Source organism: Porites lutea, chromosome 1 (assembly GCF_958299795.1).
Source record: "Porites lutea chromosome 1, jaPorLute2.1, whole genome shotgun sequence".
Lineage (NCBI taxonomy): Eukaryota > Metazoa > Cnidaria > Anthozoa > Scleractinia > Poritidae > Porites > Porites lutea.
In genome coordinates, this window is record NC_133201.1 from 20,051,298 (window position 1) to 20,062,287 (window position 10,990).

At 41.6% G+C, this 10,990-nt stretch overlaps 2 protein-coding genes across 3 annotated transcripts in view; one reads left to right on the forward strand and one right to left on the reverse strand.

The window, feature by feature from the left end:
- LOC140925799 (uncharacterized) overlaps positions 1-669 on the forward strand; it is a 2,444-nt gene extending 1,775 nt beyond the window's left edge. Inside the window, exons 4-5 of the mRNA XM_073375670.1 lie at positions 401-547; positions 643-669. Of these exons, the coding sequence (XP_073231771.1) occupies positions 401-547; positions 643-669 (174 nt within the window). The remainder of the gene's footprint in view (positions 1-400; positions 548-642) is intronic.
- Positions 591-9,296, reverse strand: LOC140935937 (uncharacterized). 2 transcript variants are annotated; one of them, XM_073385521.1, is made up of 3 exons: positions 8,554-9,296; positions 7,892-8,276; positions 591-721 (listed from the first exon to the last, which is right to left on the reverse strand). In XM_073385521.1, exons 1-3 carry the CDS (start codon positions 9,285-9,287, stop codon positions 704-706), a joined length of 1,137 nt encoding a protein of 378 aa, XP_073241622.1. In that variant the 5' UTR covers positions 9,288-9,296; the 3' UTR covers positions 591-703. The 2 variants fall into 2 exon arrangements, with proteins under 2 accessions (XP_073241622.1, XP_073241615.1); XM_073385514.1 differs by lacking the exon at positions 591-721 and having other exon boundaries at positions 7,384-8,276.
- Positions 9,297-10,990: the final 1,694 nt, after the last annotated feature.

Below are 10,990 nucleotides of genomic sequence, written 5' to 3' on the forward strand. Positions count from 1 at the left end.
AAATATGAAAACTATATGTAAACTGCAAATGAAAATAGTGTGATTTTAGTGATCTTACCAACTTACTTGTACTAAGCAGTTTACCATGCACACAGAATCTTTGAATTTAAATTGCTTTCCCAAGTACACTCTAATAATAAATAGTAATAATATATATATCTTCCATATTGTAATCTTCCGTATTATTGTAACATAAGATAAGTAGTTCTATCTTTTGATGAAACAAAGACTTATTGTTATTGTTATTATTGTTACTGATGAAGTCTAAGCCTAAGCTAAAAAATTCTCTTATGCATTGCCACCTGACCTGCATGACTGTATGTGACAGTCACAATACTACAAGAATGCAGTACTTGCTTTGCATCCTTCATATATTAAGTAACCATCTTTTTATTGCTAGCTGCATGAAGAGAGTGATCCAGAGAGGCTACAGCAACTCATGGTGCGTGATGATATAGCCATGCTGCTCTACCAGTCTGGCTTTGGGAATGAACACCTCACATTGGACACAAAATGCAAAGCTGTGCAGTGTATATTATTCAACCAAGTATTTAAATCACGCCGTGACCAAATTGAAGATTTGATGGCAGGCTTGAATTCCCTTGACATATTAGAGCTTCTCCGCACAAATGAATCTTGCAGAGCCTTGGTTTTCCCACTACAGTCTGAGGTCCAAAACACAGAAAGTGATGTTCTTGGGTTGTTAGATTATGAAGATGACCTGTCAGCGCAGGAAGAGCAAGTTAAGCTATGGTTTGAGGAATATATCAAGTTACTCGCAAGAGGTAACTTGAATGACTTTGCTTTACTTTTCATTTTATTCATGAAATTAAACTTTATTGGCCTCTGTTTAAAACAGTGAGGACTGGTGGTTAGAAAGTGCAGCTCCCTGTACACCACACTGTCTGATTGATAAATGTATTTCCCTATTTAGTAGCCCCCCTACCCAGTACCTGCCTTCCCCTCTCTTCCACTCCCCTGGAAAGTAATAAACTAAAAAAAGCCTTTAGGGGTCATGAATTATTTTTTCAGACCAATTCAGTTCTGCTTAGTTAACCCCAGGTTTTAGTATAGATGCACTAATTGCCACCCAAAAGTGTATAGCTGTTGTAGTTAATTTTTTTCTCCGTGTAATTTTTAGCTTTCTTTTGTTGTTATGAATGGTAATGGCTGTAAAATAAAGGAGGGCTAAAAATGACCTGAGAAAGAAAAATTAACTTCAATATAGCCCCCCACCCCAGACAAAATAACCCCTGGGAAGAGCTGAAAATATTTTACATGTATAATCAGATTTTTATTTGGGTCATTTACAGGTGACAACAACCAGGAATCAAACTGCAGTGAAGTTGCAGTCATTCCAAAGTTGAATGACCGCATTCAATTTATCTGTGGACACCCCCATGTTCCAAAAGGCGGTGACTTAATTAAAGTCAGATTTACAAGAGCATTTCTACCCGATGCTTAGTCTTGTTTTAATACTATCAAGTTACCTAGGCACCACCAAGACTATCTCAGTTTTAGGAAGGCAATGAATGTTGCTTTAAACTGCCAGAGCCAAGGTTATGGTCGTGGCTAAAATTAAAGGACACCCCATGTTTGATTCCTTATCGAAGTATGATTAATATTACAGTTACAGAAAAAAAAGGAAATACGGGGATTGATTTCACTCACATAATTATTGTTGTAACTTTTGTTCTGATTGACAATGTAATTGTGAAAGTTATGTCAGCCAGTCCATGTTTTCATCTTAACACGTTGGGTTAGTGTTAACAATTTCAATCAAGCTGGTATTTCATATAAGTGTCAGCCTGAAAGACCTATTTCAATGTTTTAAACCTCTTGCCTCAGAGTGGCATTTGTTATAAAATGTTCAGTGCATGTACACTAGTTTTCAAGAATAATAACTTCTAAAATGTTTTCTTTTTACATGCAAAATGTTTCCTTTTTACATGACTGTATATGTATGACTGTCTATCTTTGACTCCATAAATATTGTTACAGTTGCTGGAAAATACATGTAGTGAACTCTTTATTGATAAGGTGTATGTCCTGGAGGGGGTGGAAGGGGGCCTCCCTTATAATATATTGGTTACACGTACATGGGTGTACATGACTTTGTACAGGGTTTCGTTTTTAACATTTTAGTCTTGAATAGGGTATGATAATAAACAGAGTATCATTTTCCTGGAAGTCAACCTGTGATTTTAATATGGATGTTGTAATGTTCATGTAAACCGGAAGTTATCGATACCGGATGTTCGCTAGGAACTATGGGATATATGTGGCAGAACGATCATGGCGTCCACCGATGCTGTAACATGTCTTCTTACAACTGTTTATTAAATCGTTGTTAATCGTTTGCATCTTGTTTTGAAATCCATTCAAAACATCACAAATGGCGACGAGGATGGGATGCAAGTAATCGAAGACGGAAATCTTTGCGTTTAAAGTGTTAAATCAACCGGAAAATCCTACCGATCAACCTTGTTTTCAATGCCTGCAGATTCTTCATCAACCACTTCGCCTTCGCAGCCTTCAACAGCCTCTGCAATGGCAATTAACCTACCGACATTTCCTGAGTTTGATCTTCAACCAAGAGATACAGTACCCGTTCGCTTTGAGAAGTATGTCAAGCGTTTGGACAACATGTTTACAGCAATGAACATTACCCGAGCATCTCAAAAGAAAGCCATGTTGTTGCATTACGTAGGAGAAGAAACCTGTGATGTGTTTGAGACCCTTACCGTTCCAGAACCGCCGGAAGGAAGTGACGAATACAAGACTGCCGTAAAGGCTCTTGCTGATCATTTTGAGCCTCAAAAGTGTGTGGATTATCACGTCTATGCCTTTCGTCAGGAAACGCAAAAGTCTGGTGAAAACATTACCGAGTTTTACACACGTCTCCAGCTGTTAGCACGCAAGTGTCAGTTCGCCGATCCCGAACTGGAAATTAAGCGGCAGATTATTCAAGGAACCTCATCGCTTCGCCTGAGACGTAAAGCAATCGAACAGAGCCTCAATCTTGAGAACCTATTGAAAGTAGCTCGCGCCATGGAAACCGCCGACGAACAGACCACTGAGATGGAGAAACAGCAATCCAACGCAGTGGGCTATGGTAGAAATAAAGCAACCGACGTTCAGCAGAAAGAGAATTCTCGTGGTCTACCAAAGCCAGGATTGCGTAACAACAGGTGTGGTTTATGTGGTGGAAATTACCCACATCAAGGAACTTGCCCTGCTCAAGGTAAAAAGTGTTTGAACTGTGGCAAAATGAACCATTTCTCCAAAGTTTGTCGTGGCAAACCCAATAATCGGTCCAAATCTTCGCACCCAAAGAAACCGTCAAAAGGTAAACACCATGCCAGGTCTGCAGATGTGGAAGAGTCTCCGAGTAGTGAAATGTCATCTCTAGCCGGTGTTGATAGTGACAACAGCGAAGAGTATACCTTTAACATTGGTGCACAGGGACACCAAGCTGGCAAGCCTATCTTTCAGGTCACGATCATGAACACACCTATCCGCATAATGGCAGATTCAGGAGCAACCGTGAATATCTTAAGCAAGAAAGACTTTGATGGCTTTAAATCAAAGCCACAACTGGCTGAAACAAGTGCCAAAGTGTATCCATACATGTCTGATAAGCCACTAACCCTGTGTGGAAAGTTCCGAGCTACTGTCACCAGTGGTAGCTGTTCATCCGTGGAAACATTCTATGTCGCAAAGGGTTCATCAACCTCCATACTTAGCTGGACAACCTCACAAACATTAAATCTTATTAAAGCTGTCAGTACGGTCGAACCTCCTGCTAACCTGCCACCTGATGCCCCAGATTTTCTCAAGGAATTTCCTAATCTAACCAGTGGAATGGGCAAGTACAAAGGTGAACCAGCACGCATACATGTAGATGAATCTGTCAAACCCGTGGCACAGCCACATCGCCGAGTCCCCTTCCATGTAAGAAAACAGGTGGAGGAAAAACTCAAACAGCTTGAAAATGATGACATCATTGAACGCGTAGAAGGCCCTACCCCTTGGGTATCGCCAATTGTTGTTGTGCCCAAGCCGAATAAACCGAACGAGATTAGAATTTGTGTGGACATGCGTTCATTAAACAAAGCTATCATCAGGGAGCGACACATCATACCCACCATCGATGACGTAGTGTCGGACTTGAACGGTTGTAAAGTGTTTAGTAAGATCGACTTAAATCAAGGGTACCACCAGATCCCATTGCACCCCGACTCGAGAGCACTGAGCACGTTTTCTACACACGTTGGACTGTTCCAATACAAACGTCTCAATTTTGGCCTCTCGTGCGCAGCAGAAATCTTCCAAAAGAAGGTGGGTGATGCAATCCGTGGCATACCCTGCGTCAAGAACATCAGTGATGACATCTATGTTGGGGGCGCAGACAAGGACACTCATGACCAACATCTGAGACAAGTGTTCCGCCAACTCCAGGAGAGTGGTCTGACAATAAACTTACCTAAGTGTCAGTTTCGAGTTCCCACTATGCTCTTCTTTGGCCATGTGTTCTCTGAAAAGGGCATGTCACCTGATCCTAAAAAAGTTGAAGCTCTTCAAAATGTTGTGCCACCGACCAATGTATCTGAAGTACGAAGCCTCCTTAGCTCGGCTGCATTCTGCTCTAGGTTCATCAAGAACTTTGCACTAATCACCAGACCTCTTCGACAGCTGACCTGTAATGGAGTGAAGTGGCAGTGGACTGAGGAGGAACAGTCATCATTTGAACGCCTAAAAGCGGCACTATCTACCAAGACTACCCTTGGATACTTTGATCCAAAGAAACCTACTTCCATCTTTGTCGATGGTAGTCCCATTGGTCTAGGTGCTGTCCTGACCCAGAAAGATGTTTCAACTAATGAAGTGACACCTTCGCATTATGCCAGTTCTCCACTGACACCAACTCAAGCTAGATACCCACAGATTGATCGTGAAGCTTTGTCAGTTTACTGGGCTGTAAAGCGTTTTCACTTGTTCATCTATGGAGGGGAATTTAAAGTAATCACAGACCATCAACCTCTGGTTTCCTTGTTTAACAACCCCACCTCTAAACCGTCCGCTAGGATAGAACGTTGGCTCATGGAGCTACAGCAGTACCGATTCACAGTAGAATATCGCCCTGGTGCTTCAAACCCAGCAGATTATGCTTCGAGACACCCAATAGGAGACTTGGAATCTCACAATTATGAAATCGAGTCTGAAGACCACATCTGTTTTATTACAAGAAATGCAGTACCAAAAGCTGTAACATTGTCTGAGGTAGAATCTGCAACCGCAACAGATCCAGTGCTACAAGCGGTTATGTCTGCAATGAAATCTGGTTGCTGGCATAAGGCGCCACCTGGTGTATCACTATCTGAGCTATCCCGTTACGAGCAAGTCAAGGAACAATTAACCTGCACTGACTCTGTCTTGTTAAAATCCGATCGTTTAGTAGTTCCTGCTGCGCTGCAAGAACGAATTGTTGACATCGCCCATGAAGGTCACTTGGGCATAGTTAAAACTAAGGCCCTCCTGCGAGAGAAGGTGTGGTTCCCATGCATGGACAAGATGGTTGAAACAAAGGTCAAGGCCTGTTTACCGTGCCAAGTTGTAACCCCAGTGTACGTTAGAGAGCCTGTTCAAGTATCAGCACTTCCTGACAGCCCTTTTGATGAAGTAAGCATCGACTTTGCGCATGTTGAGGGTGAAACCCTACTTCTACTGGTTGATGATTATTCCAGGTTCCCGTTCGTAGAACCAGTGTCCTCAACGTCCGCTAGTGCTGTCATACCTAAGTTAGATCAGCTATTTGCTACATTCGGAACTCCCAAGATTGTTAGATCAGATAATGGTCCACCTTTCAACGGAGAAGAGTTTGCCAAGTTTGCTCATGCGCTTGGTTTCAAGCATCGCAAGGTAACCCCATTATGGCCTAGGGCCAACGGTGAGGTGGAGAGATTCGTGAAAACACTGAAGAAGTGTCTTAAAGCCGCTAAAGTGGAAGGAAGAAACTGGAGAAAGGAACTGCAAGCGATTCTTAGAAACTATCGCACCTCTCCTCATCAAACCACTGGTGTGGCCCCAGCAGTATTGTTACTGAAACGTCCTGTGCGTAACAAGCTACCACAGACCAACTACGTTGACCCTGTGTCGGAGATCGTCCGCGAACGCGATTCCTCGCAGAAATCCAAGTTCAAGGCTCATGCTGACAGCAAGGTTTATGTGAAACCCAGCACTATCTCACCTGGTGAAACCGTACTAGTGAAGAGACCATTTACTGCGTCTAAAGGTGCAACTGTTTACGACCCTACCCCCTTGACTGTAGTGGATAAGAAAGGCAGCATGATCACAGCCCAAAACGAGAATCGCACGGTTACCAGAAATTCCTCTTTCTTTAAAACTCTGGACCAGTCAGTCATCAACCGTGATGATGATCCGTCCCATGACAGTGGTCTCAGCTCTCCGGCTGACATCAAACACCAACAAGAGCTGCCTGCTGCACGTACACGTGCTCATGCTTCTGACCCGTCTGCATCAAAACCTGTGAGCTCCCCTGGCGTGCAAGCTAATCCTACAAGTTCATTTAGCCCTATCCCAGAGGGCCAAGCTGGTGCATCTCACCCGGTTGGTCAACCACCATTGCGTAGATCTTCCAGGAAACGAGTTCCCCGCCAGATTCTTGATTTGTAAGCCTAGATTCTTATTGGACTGTGAACTCTGAACTGTGGCAGTATAGTTTGTTAAGTTAAAATGCTGTCGCCTATACAAAAACGTTTGTTTTCGTTGGACTTTGATTCCGGTCAGTAGTCATAGTTTCATGGACACTGATTAGTTGAAGTTTATTTTATTTCTTTCCATATCATTCTAGAGAGTTACCCACTAGGGAGAAAGAGATGTAATGTTCATGTAAACCGGAAGTTATCGATACCGGATGTTCGCTAGGAACTATGGGATATATGTGGCAGAACGATCATGGCGTCCACCGATGCTGTAACATGTCTTCTTACAACTGTTTATTAAATCGTTGTTAATCGTTTGCATCTTGTTTTGAAATCCATTCAAAACATCACAGATGTAATATGGTATGTTTCATTTACCAAACACCAGAAACAAAAAGAACTAAAAGGGATCTAACTTGTCTGGAACAGATTATCGGTTTACTTTATTGAATCTGGAATGGGGTTGCAAAATAACCAATTAGTGGTCTTGTACAGGGTAACCAAAATGGTTTTTATGGCACTTCAGTACACCCCACCCCCACCTTCCAGGTAAAGTATTGGTGTTATCAATGTCCTGCATCCTTTTTTGACATAACTGTAACTGCCTCAGTGAGTACAAGTCGTGTATTACAAGCGCATCAATTCAAAGGTGAAGGTGAAGATTGAAATGCAAGATGTTCAAAGATACCAAGTCCACTGCATGTAAGGAACATATTAACATATCTCACTCTTAAACAATACTGTCACTCAGCTAATTAAGCAGAGGCATCAATAAAGGAATGGATGATTTCCAAGGCCAGCAGGTAAGAGAAAATTCCATTTTGAGATTCATCTCTAGATTCATTGATTGCATTTTGAACAAGGTGCAATTGGTCTGCACTCAATTGCAAGGCTAAGGGTGGAACGCTTATGCGGTATTCCTCTACCTCGGGAACAGGGCCTTCCTCATCTATGCCATAGTTGGAATAGTCTGTAGAAGCACCCAATACATCTTGAACAGCAGTGTAGTTGGATTGCTGTAAAGTGACCATCCCGCTTACCCACAACTGCCGAGGGGAAAAGTTTGTTTCAGTTGTGACAGGATGACTATTCCACTGAGCAGTAAACTCATTTAGGGCCTGGTTAACTAAATCTAGATAAACAAGTTGCAAACAGTACAGATGTACCTCATTGGTTGAGCAGAGGAAGCCATTTCTTTCAAGATACAAGAATATATTCAGAAATCTGGAAATTACTATTCGATTGACATCCCTCCATAGTCGTTCGATTCTCTGATTATGGACTGAAGTACCAGTGATAATGCTCCCACGATTAAGCCCTCTTGTCTCTAGCATGTATCTTGCAACCTCAAAGTTCGCCATCCCTAGGTCACAGCGAACCCGAGAAGGGAGGTTGTACTTTACAACTGCTTCTTGAAAATAGTTTAATACAGTAGTTGCTCTGTTATTGGTTGATGCATGGAGAAAAACAATAAGGCGTGAATAGCCATCTATACCCCCATGAATGACTATGCGAAAAGGTTCAATCAATTTATGATTGCCGTCAATGTGCCTGGTGAAAAAACAAAGAAAAGACTTAAGTCTATAAGCTTCATATCAAACAGATGGGGGGAGGGGGTACAGATTTTGTACAGCACACTGTCAAGGATTGGTCAGCCGCATAGAAGAATCATAAAGTGGAATGTAGTTCTTTCTAAATGTCTTTATATGGCGGGTCTTTTTTAGTAAATGTGGTAACAATCGAAGCTTACATTTAATTTTACCGAAACTTTTCTGTAAATCCTCACCCTACAAGTGCATAAAGTCGGAAGTGAAATAGCAAAGCTTACCACAAGGAATTTGGGCAGGGAACATTGTAGCTTCTACGGATTATCCTCCTTGCGTTTCTCAGGGTGGTTGTAACAGGATCTACCCTTCGTAGGGACTGAAGCACGCGCATTCTCTGAACTACCAACCCGCGTTCTCTCAGTGATCCCTGGACCATTCTAAGGCCCGCTGATGGAGTTACTTCCTGTACTTGGCGGACCAAGTTGTCGATCTCAGTATCTGATATGTTTGAAAATTCTCTTCCAACGACACGCATACCAAATTCATGTCGTCGTCGTCGCAAAGTTCTATCCGAAACTCTTAAAATCCGAGCAATATTGTTCCAGCAGAATCCACAATCTCTGTGAAGTGCATCCAGTTGCTCGCGAGATATTGCTAGCCGAGGACGACCTTGCGACTCGGATCGTTCAAGATGAAGAATCCCATTTTGTCCTTCATTCTCATCTTCTTCAATCCAGTAGACAAGGCAACGTTGCTGAAAATGAGCTCGTAGACTAGTTGTTCGGTTGAGCAGGTGGTGTAATTGGGCTATGCAGGTTTGTTGGGAATTTGCTTGCCCATACGCCTCAGAAAAACGGGTTATCAACGTTGACAGTGTTCGTTCGTATTCTTCTAATCGACGAACCAAAAATTCTGAGGTATCACAAGACGCTGAATTGATCTGTTCCTCTGAACTTTCTATCAGCCTTCCCAAGGAGAGAAAGAAGTCTTCAAAATTTGGAAGCCAACGCGCCATTTTGCTTCTGACCGCGCGCACGTAGCCAAAGCACCACTTCCTGTGATGCCATATAAGGATATGCCCTATTACACCCGGTTGAAGCGCTAATCAGTTTCCGCTTCCTCTCGACTAGTTTTTTTTTTTTTCGATGTTAATTTTTCCGCTTCACTGCACTTTTGTATTGGCCATATTTTTCCAGCAATTTTTACACCTAAAACCACAATTTTTTTATTATCGTGGACCATTATTGTTTTTTGGAGCAAAATTTCATTTGCTCGACCACACACTTTTAATCTCACCGTTTATTTCTCCAAGTCAGTCATCTTTTTTTTTAGGTTTATTTTTTTAGGTTTATTCTTTTATTTTTAAATCTAAAACCACATTTTTTTATTATCCTGGACCATTATTTTTTGTTTTAAAGCAGCATTTTGCTTATTCGAGCACATGTTTTTAATATCACTATTTATTTCTCCAGGTAAGTCACTTCTTTTTTTTTAGGTTTATTTTTGTCCGCAACGAAACGCCATATGGTACTGGAATGTTTACAAACACAAGCTGAGGCACCTTCCCTTTTGTTGTGCAAATTTAGGGATGATGTTATCAACATTAACATCATTTCTTTGTGTTTATAAATTGCCCAGGATGAAATCGCTCATCTTTCATTGTAATACGTAGCAAAGTTTTTATTCTTTTCATCGAGATGAAACTGCATTCAGCAGCACACACCGAAATAGGTTAAGTAATGGAATTTAATTGTCTTAAGGTGACTCGACCCAGTTTTTTTGGGGGGTACCATCCTACTTTGAAGCTCTCTGGTATCCCCACCTTTACTTTTATCGTAAGTCTAACACATAGAATGGATAACATATAGATCAATCTACAATATAACGTAAAATTTTTGTCGATCGGAGTAAATGTCACGTGGTTATAATGCCACGCCCCTTTGAGGTCTGAGTCGAAAATCTGCTGTTGCCGGCATTTTTTCGTGAAAATCTCTCGGCTACACATAGTGCGCATTAGTGCCTTGCGCTGAACAGAGTTTCACCAAAATCGCGAAGACCCAATTCGAGAAATTCAGCGGTTTCCAAATTTAGGTCATAATTTATGCGAAAATGATAAGCAAACTTTACACGGATTATATCTAATAAACTATGAGATTCATCTCTTTATTTTGGGCATCGTTGTAACAGATGGGTCCTTGCAAGTCAGCAAAACGCTTTAGGGCCTTGTAAATGCGCGCGATTTCGAGCAAAGCAAACATATAGAAATTATAGTTTTCGCTATTTGTTGACGTTTGTCAGCGTTTAAGAGTCCTTCTCATGAAAAAAGCATTTTCTTAAAAATTCGTAGTTTTTTTTCCTTCAAATTTTTTCAGGGCCACAATTGATTAACTAACTACCCGCACTCTGAATTTCATGGTCATTGAAAACTGTGACATTATCTTGTATAAGCCCAAACTTGAGTAAACATTGAAGATTTTTAGCGTTTTGGCTGAGTTTGTGCTTTGGGAGTTGTCTATTGTTTCTAGTCTGTCATTATACAGCATTCTTGTTCAGCACGCGTGCAAAGACCGCGCTTGGCTGACTTCCGAATGCTCACCGAGATATAATAATTTTGGTACAGTGAGACAGGCCATCGCGTGATACATAGAGGTTTAAGTCACAATTTGTAATCAATTCTCGTGCTTCTTGTGCCTTTGCAAAACAATCAAGAAGTGCTAC

Excerpts from the sequence above, each read along its gene's own strand:
- LOC140935937 (XM_073385514.1), bottom strand. The coding sequence starts at position 9,287 with ATGGCGCGTTGGCTTCCAAATTTTGAAGACTTCTTTCTCTCCTTGGGA. Across the intron at positions 8,277-8,553 it reads CCCTGCCCAAATTCCTTGTG|GCACATTGACGGCAATCATA; the intron begins GTAAGCTTTGCT and ends TTTTTTCACCAG.